At 45.7% G+C, this 18337-nt stretch overlaps 1 protein-coding gene across 1 annotated transcript in view; it reads right to left on the reverse strand.

Annotated features, from left to right (window-relative positions):
• The window catches only part of NOB1 (NIN1 (RPN12) binding protein 1 homolog), a 77044-nt gene that overhangs the window by 37890 nt on the left and 20817 nt on the right, over window positions 1-18337 (reverse strand). Inside the window, exon 5 of the mRNA XM_063945463.1 lies at window positions 9134-9277. Coding sequence (XP_063801533.1) covers window positions 9134-9277 — 144 coding nt within the window. The remainder of the gene's footprint in view (window positions 1-9133; window positions 9278-18337) is intronic.

An 18337-nucleotide genomic window follows, 5' to 3' on the forward strand; every position in this document is an offset into this window, starting at 1 on the left:
ATTTTGAACATGAGGGCCAAAACACATGAAGTCTATCTGGGGTGAGATAAAGTCTGTTCAGCAACTTTGTGTGCATCTCAGTGTGGTTAAGACACTTAGACATAGTGTGTGTAGATAGGTAGATGTTACTCCATTGGGAATCTGACAGTCTGAGGTCCAAGTCCCTCTCCCACTTAATCTGTGCTTTGACCTTAGGGTTGGGCAGTAGGGCCACGAGAACGTTGTACCAAAAGGATATATCTCCCTTAGAGTCTGTCACATTCAGTCTAGCGTAAACCCGGTGAGTGTATGGGTGGACCTCTCTAGTAATAATAGGAAGCGAGCTCCACCAATGACTAATTTGGTAATAGCTCAGTCGTGAGGAATCAGGTAAGGAAAATTGAGTTTGCAGGGCAGGGAAGGGTATCATTACTGACCCGTCTAACAAATCACTCAGTTTGGAAAGGCCACATAAATGCCATCGGGAGATATTCAAATTTGGGATTAGTTTCATCAAGGCATGGAGAGAAATAGATTTAAAGGTAGGTGGTGCAGCAGTCAGTTTCGCAGTTAATTTGTCCCATGTTTGCAGTGAAGTGCGTGTAGATGGAAGTGTTGATAGAGAAGGTGGGCGAAGGCTCTTAGGGGTATGTAGGATGTCCCCCAACGGGTAAGCCGTGCACGCTTGTCTTTCCAGCTTAGCCCATCCCAGGTTTAATCCAGCTGCCCCAAACATCCTTACATGTGCTAATGTACACGCCTCATGGTAAAGTGCAAGGTCTGGCATCGCCAGTCCTCCCAAAGCCTTGGGTAGGACCATTCGAGTGCGTGCTATTTTAGGGGCCCGGGCTGCCCATATGTACTTTACCATAATGGCCGTAAATTTGTCAATGTATCGTTTGGGAAAAGAGTAAGGTATCGTTCGGAAAAGATACATCAACTTGGGAAGGAGGGACATTTTGAACGCAGCTAAGCGTCCAAGCCAAGAAATATCATAAAGCGCCCAGGATCTGGTTAAAATTGTGAGTGAGATAAGGAGGGGATTAAGATTTTCCTCCAGTACCGTGTCTATTTTAGGGGATATAGAAACACCTAAGTAGGTAAGAGACGAAGTTTGCCAGTTATAGGGATATTTTGATTGGAGGGTGGCAAGAGAGTCAGAGAGGTTAATTGGCAGAGCATCCGTTTTTGCAGTATTGAGCTTATAATAAGAGGCTCTACTATAATCATCTAATAAGGAGTGTAAGTGGGGTAGGGACTCTATGGGATCTGTGACAAATAGCAAAACATCATCAGCGAAAAGACACAATTTATGCGACTGGGGCCCAAGGGAAACACCAGGGAACAGGGGGCTGAGGCGGATTTTCGCTGCCAGAGGTTCTATAGCGAGCGCAAATATTAGCGGGGACAGGGGGCAGCCCTGTCTCGTGCCGTTGGTAATGGGAAATACGTCTGATAAGAAGCCATTGCTAAACACCCGAGCCGAGGGGCAGTGGTATAAAGCAAGCATGCCGGAGAGAATACGCCCGCTGAAGCCAAATTTAGATAAAACAGATTTCATATATGGCCAACCCAACCGATCAAATGCCTTCTCCGCATCCAGGGATAGCAGGAGAAGGCCCCGATCAGACGGTAAAGAATCAAGAAGATCAAAGACTCTGCGGGTGTTATCCGACGCCTGCCTTCCCGGTATAAACCCCACCTGGTCCTGGTGGATCAAGGTAGGTAAGAAGAGTTTAACTCGGGTGGCAATAAGCTTGGCAAATAATTTAATGTCGCCATTCAATAACGCTATGGGGCGGTAATTCTGGCACGAAGAGGGGTCCTTCCCTGGTTTAGGTAACGTCACCACCTGTGCCTCCAGCATCTCCCTGGGGGGGGTACCCGTCTCAGTTATGTCAATAAAAACGTTGGTCAATGTGGGTGTTAGAAGTCCCTGATACATTTTATAAAAATAGTTTATGAAACCGTCTGGTCCCGGAGCTTTACCTGAGGGCAGCGACCGTATTGCCTCCATAACTTCCTCCAAGGCCCAGGGAGCATTCAAAAGCTCTACCTGGGCCTCCGACAAAGAAGGGAGCTGCAAGGAACTTAAAAAACTATCAATGGACGCTGCTGTAGGTTGTTGGGTGGTAGGGTCCGACGAGAGATTGTACAGTCGGGCATAATAATGGGCAAATTGATTTGAGATATCCAAGGGATTGGAAACTTTTAAACCGGAGGGGGACATCAGGAATTTAATTTTATTCCGAGCTTGTTGGGATCGTAATTTTCGGGCCAGTAATCTGCCCGGTCTATTACCCGCTATATAAAATCTCTTGCGCAATCTATTCAAAGCTTGTTGTGTTCGGGCCATTAAGAGTTTCTGCAATTGGCCCCGTATCTCGGCAAGCTCCTTTCTAACAGACAGAGACGGGGTTTGTTTGTTTTGGTCTTCCAAGCATTTTAATTTAGCTTCCAAATCGTTTTGTAATTGAGCTGATTGACGCTTTAGTAATGCCCCAGCTTGAATAGCCGCTCCCCGAACTACAGCTTTTAAGGCACACCAGTGATTACATGTGGACGTGTCAGAGGGGGCATTGGACAGTAAATAGCCTGATATACTATCCTCAATCATCTTTTTAGATACATGGTTGGAGAGCAGGTGGGGGGATAGTCGCCACGGGTGGGGAGGTAGGGACTGTCTATCAAGATCCCACCGGCAAAGTATCGGGGCATGGTCTGACCATGTTATGGGAAGGATGTCCACTGAGCGGATGTGCTGCAGAGTCCATTTGTCACAGAAAGTGATATCAATGCGTGAGTATGAGTTATGTACCGGTGAATAAAAGGTGTAATCCCTTGCTGAAGGATTCTGGACTCTCCATATGTCGTATAGGTCAAATTCGTTCACTAACGTCCTAAACCCAGTGGAAGCTGGGGAGGGGGGGGCCGAGCGTAGTGGAACACCTCTCGGAGATCTATCCAAGGTTGGATCTAAGACTAGGTTAAAGTCTCCCAAAACTATCAAGGAACCTTTACGAATTGCTTGAATTTTGGTGAATAATTTGCGCAAAAAGGGAAGTTGGTTGGCATTAGGGGCATATACCGATACTATCGTCACCAGTTTATCAGCTAACAGGCCTTGCACTATGAGGTATCTGCCATTTTTATCAGACGCCTGTGCTTGCAACACAAAGGGTGTTTTTGCACCGATTAGAATCGCCACCCCATTACGCTTAAACGGGCCATTTGCAAAAAACCGCTGGGGATATCTTTGGTCGCCAAAGACCGGGGGTTTCAAAGCTGAGAAGTGGGTCTCTTGTACCGCTGCAATATCCACCTTCTGTTTAAAAAAGAATGTAAGGGCCAATCTCCTCTTATTAGGGGAGTTTAACCCCTTAACATTCAAAGACAAAATCCGAACCATGGTTTAGATAGATGAAATGCATGTCAGCAGTCTCCACCAATCGTACAGTGAACCACCGGCCTAACTCATTACCAAATAGTAGATGTTTCCCAGGAAAAAATAGCTGACAAAAAAGAAACAGGGGAAAAGAGGTACATGGGTGTAAACTAAAATTGGGCATAAATAACAGGGGAATAAACCAAGAAGGCCCTGTATATCGGGCCTGCATAGCTACTGCAAGGGGAGAAACAGGTGCAGTAGAATAGGAAGGGGGTGATGTGGCCTGACGCCACCACTCATGCCACCCGTTTATATACTATTAAAATAATTCCGATTTATCACATTCGGGACAGCTAATCAACCGAGGTGCTTAGAATTAATAAGTAACATAACCTAAACAGCAATTAAACAGAACCTTTAGGCAGAGAGAGAACGTAAAAACTCAACACATACATCACATTGACATATCAAAAATTACTTTGTGCACGATTGGGTCGTCGTATAACTCACATAGTCCCAGGGGATAGCCCCAATCGCAAGGTATAGTCCTGAACAGGAAACGACCAACAATCCGGTGTAATCAAGATATTTTAGCCAACAGAAGGGGTCAAGCGATTCAATGAGTAGACCACTCGGCTCGTATTCCAGGGCGACTGCCAAGGCCCTGGGGCTGTTTAACGGAGATGTCCCAGTCCGACAGTAGCTTGATACCGGCATCCAGAGAGGAAACGACATACGAGGATCCGTCGCTAGTGATGATCAGCTTCACCGGGAAACCCCATCTGTAGGGTATGTCGTTAGCACGTAGTGCTGTCGTTATCGGAGCCAGGTTTCTTCTTTTCGCCATTGTTACAGCTGAGAAGTCTTGGAAGATTTGGAGTCCTCCCAGAACATCAGAATCTCCTACATTTCTTGCCGCTTTAAGGATCTTTTCTTTGGTAGAAAAGAAGTGGATGCGTAGTAGAGTGTCTCTGGGAAGATCGTTAGAGACCGTACGCGGGCGAGGCAAGCGGTGTATACGGTCGATAAGTAAATCACGAGTGTCAGCGTCTGGCAACAGCTTGCGAAAAACGGTCATGGTGTAGCCTTCCAATTCCGAGTTAGTCACAGAGTCCGGAATGCCTCTTATTTTAACGTTCCGGCGGGAACGGTCCTCCATATCCGCCATCTTATCTCGTAGCGCGTCCAGGTCGGCCCTCTGCTGGTCATGTGCGGTGATGAGATCGTTGTGGGAGGACACAAGTTCCTCCATCTTATGCTCCAAATGATCTGTACGGTTTCCAATCTCGGTTAAGTCTGTCTTGACTTCTCTAATAGCCGCTGTAAGATCGGTAGTTAGATCAGATTTAAACGCCACCAGGATCTGACATAGGGATTTCACCGTCAGGGGCGCCTCAGAGTCCACATCTATGCCAGCAATCGACATGGTGCCCAGTGAGTTGCTTGATTTCAGAGGGGTCGAGGCAGTAGCCGGGCGTTCCCCCCGAGGGGATGATGAGGTCAGAGGTGATTTCTGTTTAGGAAAAGACACTTTAGGTGGCAGTGCTCCTTTTACCTTTTTAGGGGCCATGATAAAGGAGCTCGGAGGTAGTTGTAAAGGACCAGGACAGGCGTAGCGGTAGGTAAATTTATTCACAGAGATGCGGAACACGGAGGACCGTCAGGTGTCGGACACATTAAACATGAGTGGTGGAGGGAGGTGAGAAAGGGTCACATCAGAGGTTCACTGCAGCATCCCACTAAGCTGCCTGTAACAGAACCAGGGTGTATCAATTGGTGATAAAATATGCACTCACCCTGCACCTGAACCCAGGGATGTTGGAGATGCAGGAGATGTCAGCTCCAGAAGCAGCACAGATTTTCCAAGATGGCCGCCGAGGCCTCTAAGTGCCAGATCTGCTGCTGATGTTGGAGCTCCTTGTGTGGGTCACTCAGGGCAGACTTCCACCCCCAGCTCCGTGCCCTGGGGTCCGGAGGTGTTTGCAGGCACTGCAGGAGGCTGGGGAGGCGTTCGCGGCCGCTTACTTCCGGTGCGCGAATCGCGCGTCCTCTGGAGCTCAATTCCCGGGTGCGGCGCGTACTCGAGCCCCCGGCTTCCGGACCCGACTAGGCCGCAACCTGCAGGGACTTGCAGGAACGTCCCCCGGCTCCGCGGCTCCTCGAATCAGGTACAGGGGGGCCCCAGGGGGGATAGTAGGGAACTGTGAAGTATGTATAAGGGGCTAGGGCAGGTATAAATGTGGCAATTAGCCCTCTGAAGTGGGAGCCCAGTGCAAGGACGTCTGGTCACCACGTAGGCCACGCCCCCTCCTTCAGGTTTAAGGATTTTAAATTTAAAATGGGTCTGACCGAACCGTCCGGTTTCGGGACCACAAACATGGTTGAGTAATACCCAATCCCCTGCTGAAGCAGGGGAACCTTGACCACCACTTGTTGAAGACACAATTTTTGAATTGCCTGTTGCCAGCAGGCTCCCTGAAAATAAAAAACCTAACAAAATTTCTCTTTCTTTCAGGAAACTCAGGAGAGCTCCCTGTAATGCACCCAGTCTCCTCTGGGCACAGTATCAAACTGAGGTCTGGAGGAGGGGCATAGAGGGAGGAGCCAGTGCACACCCATATCTAAAATTCTTTTTAGTGCCCATGTCTCCTGCGGAGCCCGTCTATTCCCGATGGTCCTTACGGAGTCCCCAGCATCCTCTAGGACGTAAGAGAAATTATAAAATATAATAGGGCTCATGAAACATGCATGTAGACAAACATTAATAGTTTAAACAAATATTTTCAAGGGTCAGTAGCAATGAGACGCAATAAGAACCATTTTGTTGAATCAAATAAAAAGAACACGTTGTTGGTGGGAAGGGTCCAAAGATTCTATAAATGGGCCCCAATTTCTGTAAAAACGTATAACATTACATTCAACATTAGGCAGAGTGGACTGGCGATCTAAGTATAAGGTGTGAATAAGGCGAGAACTCAAAGTATCAAGCCTAGGAGGAGATTTAACAATCCAATTAATAAGAATCAACTTTTCCCCCAAAGTTAGAATAACATAACAACGGGATAAGGTGTTTCTTTTGTGACGGAATGCCCCAATCTGCAAAGAGCAGGCCAAGCATTGCTTTGCAGTTCAGCTCCAGCTTGAGATGGAATGTGGAATTGATGAACCACAATACCTCGTACCAGAATTTCTTTATTTTGAGGCAGTTTCAAAAACAATGTAAGAATAAAGCATTGGGGGTCCCGTATTTCTGACATTTCCCAGATTCAGAAGGGACCATATGTTTCCACTGGCCTGGTGTGATGTAGGCTGTGTGTGTTAATTTAACATGCGTCTCCTGAAGTTGTGTCGAATGGAGCGCTTTGAGAATATCAGTGAAATTATCCGTCAACTCCTTGTGTGTTATGGGAGAAAGGTAATCCGCCTCCCAACTCCTAACAGTCGAAGCCATGTTTCAAACCCAGACAAAATGTCCAATAAAGATAAGAAGTTCTATAAAGGTGAAAGCGTAACTAAGGCAATAATGTGTGAGAGGGTCAATGTCAAGGGTCGGGTCATATGAGGGGGGTAAGGAGAGGACATAATGTCTCAATTGCAGGTACATAAAAAAGTCTGCACGTTGGACCTGGTATTTGTTAATTAAGTCAGAAAAGGACAGTAATACACCCCCTGGGTCGAATACATCTTTAATTAATGCAATTCTGCCAGTGAAAGAACCGCGCATTGTCTAGAGCCGCTGGAAAACTTGGATTGCCACAAAAAGATATACATTTGGAATGAGCCGGGTTTCTCTTAAGTGATTTGTTTACATACCACCATGCCAAATAAGCATCCCAAAAGAGAGGGTTAGTACGAGCAGAATTAGGAAGGTTAGCTTTAGGGGTATGAAGTAAAGCACGGAAATCATATGGAAGTGTGTGTTCTAAAGTGTAATTAGAGTAGGTAGAGCGGGAGAGCAACCAGTCAAGTATATATCGAAATGCCACAGCTTTGGTAAAAGCAGATACATCTGGCACAGCCAGACCACCCGCACTTTTGCGTAGTTTGAGTTTGGCCAGAGCTACACGAGGTCTTTTAATGCACCATAGAAATTTGGTAAAAAGTTTTTCACAGTAGTGGAGGTCTGGCCTTGTCAGAGCATACGGTAGCATCTGGATAAGATATGAAAGTTTAGGAAAAATAATGCTTTTCAGCACAGCAACCCTCCCCAATAGGGACAAGGGTAAAGGTGACCAGGCATCCAATTGTGTGGCAATGTTTTGTAGAATGGGAGTGAAGTTAAGGGCATAGACATTAGACAAAGAGTGTGGGATATATATGCCCAAATATTGTAACCTGGACATATTGTGTTTAAATATAGACAGGACAGAAGAGGAAGAAGTCAGAAGAGCAGACGCAGAAGAGGTCAATGGGAGGAGCTCAGACTTGTCATCATTGATTTTAAATCCCGAAAAGAGGCAAAACAAATGAATGAAGTGAAGAATGGCCGGAATGATCGATTCCAGGTTTTAAGTATATCCATGCTTGAATCCAAATGGTTAAATCAAATTGACTGAGGTACTAAGTAAGTCACCTGTGCCCAAGCATGGATATTCTTAAAACCCTGCAATGGCAGAGTTTGGGAAACTGCGTTACAGCATCATGTTTACTGGTAAGACTCACTCACAATTATATTGCAATCAGTAAAAAGATTCTGTATCCATATATACTGCTTCTGATTATTTCTGCAGGATCGGGTCACCTGCACAGCTGTGATGTAAGTCACTGCAGCCACTATACGGGCAGTCGGCGGGTCATCCATACACACAAGCAGGCATGCCAATACATCTGCCAGATATATCCTCATCGGCTGTGCGGTAGGGCCAACACAATGTCGTTCACCGACATACTAGGTGTACAAACCCACTGATGCTTTACAGATATATCACACATTCAATGGTACGGCCAATATATCTAGTATACCCCTTTTAACCCCACCAACTTTTAACACGGAGCAACAGGTTTGGTAGGAAAGGGTCAGATAAAAGTATACAGACAGCTGGATCATTGGTGCTTGGAGATGATGTCATCTCCAAGCGCTGTTAGAACAGGCAGACTGCAAACAGGTGCAGTCTGAAAGGGGTCTACCCGCCCATATGGCGGGTCCACCCTGCTGTGGGAATGGGGTCTAACCCGGGTTGGACCCAGCATTTTGCTGGAAAAGAAGTATTCGTGTTGGATCTTTTCCAATGGAAAGGATCCGACATGTGAGTATTCAATGCCCGGCCAAACCCGCCAGGTTTGGCCCGTTCCCGACAATCCAACTTCTTTTAAAGTCGGATTGACATTGTCGGAAACAGGGCTAAAACCTGTCGGGTTTGGCCGCGCTTCTGACAATACATAAGAAGTCGCTGATCTGTGCGCTTTCCGACAAGTCGGACTTCCCGACTTGTCGGAGAAAAAAAGGCAGCATTGAATAAGTTGGAAACCCTTCCGACCTAAAACAGTCGGAAACTGCCGTCTTTCCAACAAGACGGCAGTTTCCGACTTTAATTGAATACCCCCCTTAGTGTGTAAACAGCTATACTGTTTGAAAATGTACTATTGTTACAAATTTGTGTCAAACAAAAACAAACAAAACAAGCATACCACATTAAACAGTGATAGACAATCCCACTAATGCATTTACGTGCGCATATATCGCACAGTGCACAATACCCCTGAATATTATATATAAAATATGTATAACTAAATGCATCTGGAATATAGTTGGTCAGTATTTCTTACCATCAGTTCCAGCAAATCATCCTCGATGCTGGGCAGGGGGTTTCTCCAGAACAAAAAGGAATTAAACTCTTGGTTTGCTGCATTCAGGTCATTATTTATATCTGCCCCCGATGTTCTCAGCTCGCCCTCCCTTTTACCTGCAGGCTGAAATTATAGTGAATATATCAAGCTACATAAAACCCATTAAAACCCCCCCCAATATTTCGCCAATAATTTATCTAATGGAGTTTTAAAGAAATACATTAATATAAAGAGTGGCTTTGTACATGCTGCTACATGGCCTGTTAGAAACAGTGTGCCTGCCTAGATGACAGGGTTGCATAAAAATTGGATTTAAAAAAAAAAAAAAAAGAGGATTTATTTGATTTCGTTTTTTTATTGATTGAAATCATATATTTGATATTTAATTAGGATTTTTGTTATTACATTATTATTATTTTAAGTAAACTGTTTTTATTTTGATATTTCCACCTCATTTTAGTAATACATGAACAATTTTTGAAGTGAGAACAGTAACAAAATGAACACAGTAATAGAATAAATACACACTAAACATCAATGAGTACAATTAGGCTCTGAATTTCACTCAATCAGGTGTTTGAGTCTGAGTCAAACACGTACATGTCTTTGTCCACGTCCTCACGTTTGTCCTCAACAGAATAGGCACTGTAGCGTGCAACCAGCTTAGCTGCTTTTTCATTTCCCAATCTGTTGCGTGTTTTGGATTGTACAAAACCGTACGTTGAAAAAATACTTTCAGTTCCTGCACTTGATGAAATTGCAGTGACCATCTGCTTCAGAAGATTTATTAGGGAAGTGTCTAACTGAAGTTGAGCTGCGTAGGACATCCACCAGGCTAGAGGAGAAACTTAGCGTGAAGCGTCCACTTCTAACACGTATGGTGCAGATGGTTTCATAGATGACCGAAAGTTGATGATGACCGGCATAATTTGACAAATATTGACATGAGCAAACTCTATAGCAGTCTCAATTTCAGCAGGACTAAGCTTTTTTCCCCTGTACATAGGACCAAGTAGATTAGCCAGCAAGTGGGCATCAGTGAGTGCTGTTTTAGCGCTTGCCTTTGCCATCTTTATTACAATGATGTGGTGTCCAATCTCTTCAAGATCATCTAACAGCTTCTTCCACACTTGTACGACCATGATGATTGTGTAGTTGCGTCTTTGTGCACGATCCAGGGCTACAGCTACAGGTTTCAGTCGAGCCAAATAATCTTCAGCACTCCGCTTAATACCAAAGTTATTAACTACGTTAATAATGACTTGTGGGATACCATCTTTGTTTTCATCACATCATCTAACAAGAATGGGCCAGTTTTTCAGAAAGGACTCCAAACAGTCTGCCATAGTATTCCAGCGTACGTCACTTGGTAGTATATACTTGGTAGAATCTCCTATACACCATCCATTATTCTCCCCAACTGAGCTTAAACAAAATCAAAAAGGACTGCCCCCACCTACACGTCTGTCTCTTTCTAAGCAAAAGTTGTAGTTTTGTAAAGTCCACAGGATAACATTGGGATATGATGACACGACAGCGATTTGCACCAAACAGTCAAAACTTTCGACCTCCCAGCATGCAACGGGCCCGTCCATACATCCCCGCCTCCTGGCTCAGGCAAATCAGTTGTTTTTCCAAAGCTCAAGGCAGGAGCATTATAGAGAGCCCTAATAAGGCGAGAAGAACACACATGCACACCCTCCTGAACAAGAAGGAAGAGATTAGTGAGTAAAAGGATCCTCAAATCAGGTGCGTCAGGGTGGGATTCCTGTGAACTTAGGAGATATACAGTTATCAACGGTAAGTTCTTACCATAACATATATATTTTTCCGGCAGGGTCCACAGGTTATCCACAGGATAACATTTGAATGTCCCAAAGAAATTTAGTGGTGGGGACGCTTCTGATTGGACAGAAGAATCCTTCGTCCGAATACAGCGGTAACAAAGGTATCCAAGGCATAATGTCTAATGAATGTGTTAATGGAAGACCATGTGGCTGCCTTACATATCTGTTCTGCTGAAGCACCACGTTGTGCTGCCCATGATGGACCTACCATACGAGTAGAGGGAGCAGAGACATTAGCCGGAACAGGGAGCTCAGCTTGAGAATATGCTTCTGAAATAGTCATCCGAAGCCACCTCTCCAGTGTCTGCTTATCAGCAGGCCATCCTCTCTTGTGAAATCCACAGAGAACGAAGAGAGAATCTGTCTTTCGGATGGCACTGGTACGATCCACGTAGATCCTTAAGGCACGGACTACGTCCAACGATGCATCTCCCGCAGAAAGGTCCGGCCCCTGGAAGGCCGGGACTACAATTTTTGTTAAGTTGGAATTTAGACAACACCTTAGGAAGATACCCAGATTAGTTCCGAGAACTGCTCTATCAGGATAAAAAAATAAATAAAAAAAATGGGAGACGACATAACAATGCCCCTAAATCTGAAACTCTTCTAGCTGAAGCAATGGCCAGTAGAAAGAGAACTTTAGCTGTTAACCATTTAAGATCCACTCTTAAGTGGTTCAAATGGGGAAACCTGAAGGGCCTTTAGGACTAAACTTAAATCCCAAAGCATTGCAGGAGGAACAAAAGGAGGTTGAATGCACCGCATTCGCTGGAAAAAAACTGTGCACATCCTGTAGGTTAGCAATTTTCTTTTGGAACCATACAGTCAATGCCGACACTTGCACTCTCAAGGAAGCCACCCTTAAACCTTTATCCATTCCTGCCTGAAGGAATGCTAAGACCCTGGAAACTCTGAAAGACCTAGGGTCAAATTTCTGATTACTGCACCATTGAATAGAGGCTTGCCATGTTCGGTGATAAATGCGAGCTGAGGAAGATTTCCTTGCTCTGAGCATTGTTTGAATTACCTGTTGTGAGAATCCTCTTGACTTCAGGATGGAAGTCTCAAGAGACACGCCGTCAAAGACAGTCAATCCAGGTATCTGTGATAACAAGGACCTTGAGACAGTAGATCTGAACGTTGAGGGAGTAGGAATGGAGCATCCATCGACATCCTCTGCAGATCTGTGTACAAATGTCTTCTGGGCCAAGCCGGAGCTATTAGTATCACGGTGCCCCTTCCTTGTTTTGACTCTCATCACCCTGGGTAATAGGGCGATTGGTGGAAACACATAGGCCATATGAAAGTCCCATCTCACTGACAGGGCATCCACAAAGATCGCTTTGGGATCCTTTGTTCTTGACCCGTATGCAGGAATTTTGTTGTTCTGACGGGATGCCATGAGATCTATCTCCGGCAACCCCCACCTGTCGACCAGGATCTGGAAGACCTTGGGGTATAAAGCCCATTCGTTTGCATGAATGGCGTGTCGACTGAGAAAATCCGGTTCCCAGTTTAGGACTCCCAGAACGAACACTGCTGACAAGGCTGGATGATGAAGTTCTGCCCACTTTAACGGGTGACTTACCTCCTTCATTGCTTTCTGGCTGCGAGTTCCTCCCTGATGGTTGAGGCACGCTACCGCGCGTCGAATTGTCCGGGCGGATCTGAACTGGTTTCACCTGAAGGATGTCCTTTGCCTGAATCAGTGCCATGTATATGGCCAGGATTTCCAATATATTTATTGGCAGGAAACTTACTTCCTTGGTTCACTGCCACTGGAAACAAATCCTTCTCGACACCGCTCCCCAGCCCTGAAGGCTGGCATCTGTTGTCAGAATTTCCCAATCTGATATCCAAAAGGGTCTCCCTTTGTCCAGATGGGATGTCTGTAGCTCCCAGGCAAATGACCTCCTTACTTCCAGAGTAAAGACCATAGTCTGCGTTTTTATTGTCTGATGAAAACCATTCCATTTGGTAAGGATCAGACGTTGCAGAGGCCTCGAATGAAACTGAGCATACTCGACAATGTTGACACCATCAATCCCATGTATTGCTGTGTGAATGGATACCTTTCGACTGTAGCAGCTCCTGAATCCTTGACTGAATTTTGGATATTTTGTTCAGAGGTAAAGTTACTCTCTAAAGGCTCGAATCTAATACAACCCCCAAGTGAGTCATCCGCTGTGACGGAACCAGAGATGATTTTGCCCAATTTATAAGCCATCCGTGCTTCTGCAGACATGCTATTGTCTGTTGCAGATGACACAGAAGCAATTCCTGACACTGTGCCAGGATTAAAAGATCGTCGAGGTATGGAAAAAAAAAAAAGTCTTATCCCGTGCTGGTGGAGATAAAGCTGCCATTAGCACAATCATTTTGGTAAATACTCCGGGGGCTGTAGTCATTCCAAATGAAAGAGCCTGGAACTGAAAATGCTGTTGGTGAATAGCGAACCTGAGATAGCGCTGACGGGACAGTGCTATAGGAACACGTAGGTAAGCATCCTGGATATCCAGGGACACCATATAATCCCCTGGCTCCATGGCCAAAATGATGGAATGTAAAGTCTCCATATGAAAGCGAGGCACCAAAATGTACTTGTTCAGCACTTTGAGATTGAGTATGGGCCAGAATGACCCATATGGTTTCTGGACTAGAAACAGGTTGGAGTAAAAACCCTGTCCATGTTGTGCAGGAGGAACTGGAATGATTACTCCTGACTGAAGCAATTTCTGAACTGCCTCTTGCAAAACCCTGGCTTTTGTTTTCACTGAAGACGGGCTGGTACAAAAAAACCTTTGAGGGGGGTGTTTCTTGAAAGCAAATGCATAACCGAGAGATACCACTTCTTGCACCCAGACATCTATGGTAGACTGCTGCCAGACCTGTGCAAATTGAAGAAGTCGGCCTCCCACCTTGGGACCCCCCAGGTGGAGGCCCGCACCATCAGGCTGATGGCTTATCTTCTGATTTAGAAGCCGGTCCTCTGGTAGCCCAATGCTTTTTAGTCTTACCAGACTTCTTGTATTGAGACTGTTTGCCGTCACCTTTCCCTTTTGCTTTTCCTTGAGACCGAAAGGGCCAAAAAGCTGGAAATTTAGGCTTGATTTTGTGTGTGGAAGGAATCTTCACTTTCTTGGAGTCTGCCTTTGACTCCAAGATACTGGTTAATTCGTTACCAAAAAGAATATCTCCAGTAAAAAGGTAAAGACTCCAAAGCCTTTTTGGATTCTGAATCAGCTTTCCATGTACGTAGCCAAACTGCTCTGCGAGCAGCTACTGCTGAAGCTGACGCCTGAGAGGCAATTGTACCCATATCCAAGGCTGCTTCTTCCAGAAACATAGCAGCCTGTTTGATATGTGCAACATGGGATTTTTTGCTCTCTAGATGTCATTGAAAGATCCCCTTCAAATGCATCAGCCCAGGCCGCCACTGCTTTTGCCATCCAGGCTGAAGCCATGACTGGTCTTATGACTGACACAGGCAGGGAAAAAATGTTTTTTTAGAAAACCATCAACTCTCCTTACCGTGACATCATTTAATGATGTTGAAGGCAGAGGCAACGTAGATTTTTGCACTAATTGAATGACATGCGTATCTACTTTGGGAGCCACCTCCGTCTTTAAACAGTCCCCAGCCGGAAGAGGATAATTGGCATTCCATTTTCCTTGGAATTCTAAATTTCTTACTGGGCGTAACTCAAGCCTCTTGCATAATTTCAGTCAGCTATTCTGACCCAGGAAACGCAGTCCTAACTGTTTTTGGACGCTTAAAGACAGGTGCCTTAGATTTTAACACAGACTCTGCTGATTCTTATAAGGATAGAATGGCTTTCATCGCATTAATTAACTCAGATATGTCCACTGAGCTGAGACCTTCCTCCTCATCTCCGAATACAGAACCGGAGTGCAATGAGTCTTCGTCCTCAGACGAATCCTCATCTGAAACATGTGTAGACTGTGAAGATATTGTTTCATGTTTATGTGATTTACATACCATTGGCCTTTCAGCCTGTTTTTGTTGAGAGGCTGCTGCTTCCCCTGCTGGTAATAAACCCCAGGTGGAACGCTGCATGTAAGGGTTAATAGTGTAACCTATCCCTGGTACAAAAGTTGGAATTATCCACTCAGCTATACTGGATAATATCTGTGCAGAAGTAGCCCATGGGGGTTCAACTCGCACCTGTGTCTGCCTTGGATTTTTCAAGACTTTGGTGAAAGCTAAAACAATTTACACACAAACCATTCTGAACCAGATCCTGAGAGGTTAACCCAGCTTTGCAAGACAAACATGACATGAGTGTTGGTGCTGCTGTGAGTGTAGTTTCCTCACCCTTGCCGCTCTTAGGCATGATAAATAATCAAACACTTGCACAGTGACTGTAATCACTTTAAATTTTATTAAAGTGACATCCAATCCGATCCTACCCTGCTTTGCACCAGCATTGAGGATCGGAATAGACAGAAAAAAACTGACAGAATTATAGCAAAGTCAGCAATCACACTAGCAACCAGTCACAGGTTATATATTAGTATAGTAATAAGCAATATGAGCACATTATCAACTACAAATACATTTCAAGTACGTAGGAGAAACATATTAATGCATTACCTTATATAGGATATAACCTTATTCAGTCGCACAGCGAAAATAAGAATTTACTTACCGATAATTCTATTTCTCATAGTCCGTAGTGGATGCTGGGGACTCCGAAAGGACCATGGGAATAGCGGCTCCGCAGGAGACTGGGCACAAAGTAAAAGCTTTAGGACTAGCTGGTGTGCACTGGCTCCTCCCCCTATGACCCTCCTCCAAGCCTCAGTTAGGATACTGTGCCCGGACGAGCGTACACAATAAGGAAGGATTTTGAATCCCGGGTAAGACTCATTACCAGCCACACCAATCACACCGTACAACTTGTGATCTGAACCCAGTTAACAGCATGATAACAGAATGAGCCTCTGAAAAGATGGCTCACAACAACAATAACCCGATTTTTGTAACAATAACTATGTACAAGTAATGCAGACAATCCGCACTTGGGATGGGCGCCCAGCATCCACTACGGACTATGAGAAATAGAATTATCGGTAAGTAAATTCTTATTTTCTCTAACGTCCTAGTGGATGCTGGGGACTCCGAAAGGACCATGGGGATTATACCAAAGCTCCCAAACGGGCGGGAGAGTGCGGATGACTCTGCAGCTCCGAATGAGATAACTCCAGGTCCTCCTCAGCCAGGGTATCAAATTTGTAGAATTTAGCAAACGTGTTTGCCCCTGACCAAGTAGCTGCTCGGCAAAGTTGTAAAGCAGAGACCCCTCGGGCAGCCGCCCAAGATGAGCCCACTTTCCGTGTGGAATGGGCTTTTATAGATTTTGGCTGTGGCAGGCCTGCCACAGAATGTGCAAGCTGAATTGTACTACAAATCCAACGAGCAATCGTCTGCTTAGAAGCAGGAGCACCCAGCTTGTTGGGTGCATACAGGATAAACAGCGAGTCAGATTTTCTGACTCCAGCCGTCCTGGAAACATATATTTTCAGGGCCCTGACTACGTCCAGCAACTTGGAATCCTCCAAGTCCCTAGTAGCCGCAGGCACCACGATAGGTTGGTTTAAGTGAAATGCTGAAACCACCTTAGGGAGAAATTGAGGACGAGTCCTCAATTCTGCCCTGTCCGTATGAAAAATTAGGTAAGGGCTTTTATAGGATAAAGCCGCCAATTCTGATACACGCCTGGCTGAAGCCAGGGCTAACAGCATTACCACTTTCCAAGTGAGATACTTCAAGTCCACAGTGGTGAGTGGTTCAAACCAATGTGACTTTAGGAATCCCAACACTACATTGAGATCCCAAGGTGCCACTGGAGGCACAAAAGGAGGCTGTATATGCAGTACTCCCTTGACAAACGTCTGAACTTCAGGTACAGAAGCTAGTTCTTTTTGGAAGAATATCGACAGGGCCGAAATTTGAACCTTAATGAACCCTAATTTGAGGCCAATAGATAGTCCTGTTTGCAGGAAATGCAGGAATCGACCCAGTTGAAATTCCTCCGTAGGGGCCTTCCTGGCCTCGCACCACGCAACATATTTACGCCAAATACGGTGATAATGTTGTACGGTTACATCCTTCCTGGCTTTGATCAGGGTAGGGATGACTTCATCCGGAATGCCTTTTTCCTTCAGGATCCGGCGTTCAACCGCCATGCCGTCAAACGCAGCCGCGGTAAGTCTTGGAACAGACATGGTCCCTGCTGGAGCAGGTCCTGTCTTAGAGGTAGAGGCCACGGGTCTTCCATGAGCATCTCTTGAATTTCCGGGTACCAAGTCCTTCTTGGCCCATCCGGAGCCAAGAGTATAGTCTTTACTCCTCTCCTTCTTATGATTCTCAGTACTTTTGGTATGAGAGGAAGAGGAGGGAACACATACACTGACCGGTACACCCACGGTGTTACCAGAGCGTCCACAGCTATTGCCTGAGGGTCCCTTGACCTGGAACAATATCTGTCCAGTTTTTTGTTGAGGCGAGACGCCATCATGTCCACCTTTGGTTTTTCCCAACGGTTTACAATCATGTGGAAGACTTCCGGGTGAAGTCCCCACTCCCCCGGGTGAAGATCGTGTCTGCTGAGGAAGTCTGCTTCCCAGTTGTCCACTCCCGGAATGAACACTGCTGACAGTGCTATCACATGATTTTCCGCCCAGCGAAGAATCCTTGCCACTTCCGTCATTGCCCTCCTGCTTCTTGTGCCGCCCTGTCTGTTTACGTGGGCGACTGCCGTGATGTTGTCCGACTGGATCAATACTGGCTGACCCTGAAGCAGAGGCCTTGCCTGACTTAGGGCATTGTAAATGGCCCTTAGTTCCAGGATATTTATGTGAAGTGACGTTTCCATGCTTGACCACAAGCCCTGGAAATTTTTTCCCTGTGTGACCGCTCCCCAGCCTCTCAGGCTGGCATCCGTGGTCACCAGGACCCAATCCTGAATGCCGAATCTGCGGCCCTCTAGGAGATGAGCACTCTGTAACCACCACAGGAGAGACACCCTTGTCCTTGGAGACAGGGTTATCCGCTGATGCATTTGAAGATGCGATCCGGACCATTTGTCTAGCAGATCCAACTGAAAAGTTCTTGCGTGGAATCTGCCGAATGGAATCGCTTCGTAAGAAGCCACCATCTTTCCCAGGACCCTTGTGCACTGATGCACTGACACCTGGCCTGGTCTTAGGAGTTTCCTGACTAGGTCGGATAACTCCCTGGCTTTCTCTTCCGGGAGAAACACCTTTTTCTGTACTGTGTCCAGAATCATCCCTAGGAACAGCAGACGTGTCG

The sequence above is a fragment of the Pseudophryne corroboree genome, chromosome 11 (genome assembly GCF_028390025.1).
Source record: "Pseudophryne corroboree isolate aPseCor3 chromosome 11, aPseCor3.hap2, whole genome shotgun sequence".
Classification (NCBI taxonomy): Eukaryota; Metazoa; Chordata; class Amphibia; order Anura; family Myobatrachidae; genus Pseudophryne; species Pseudophryne corroboree.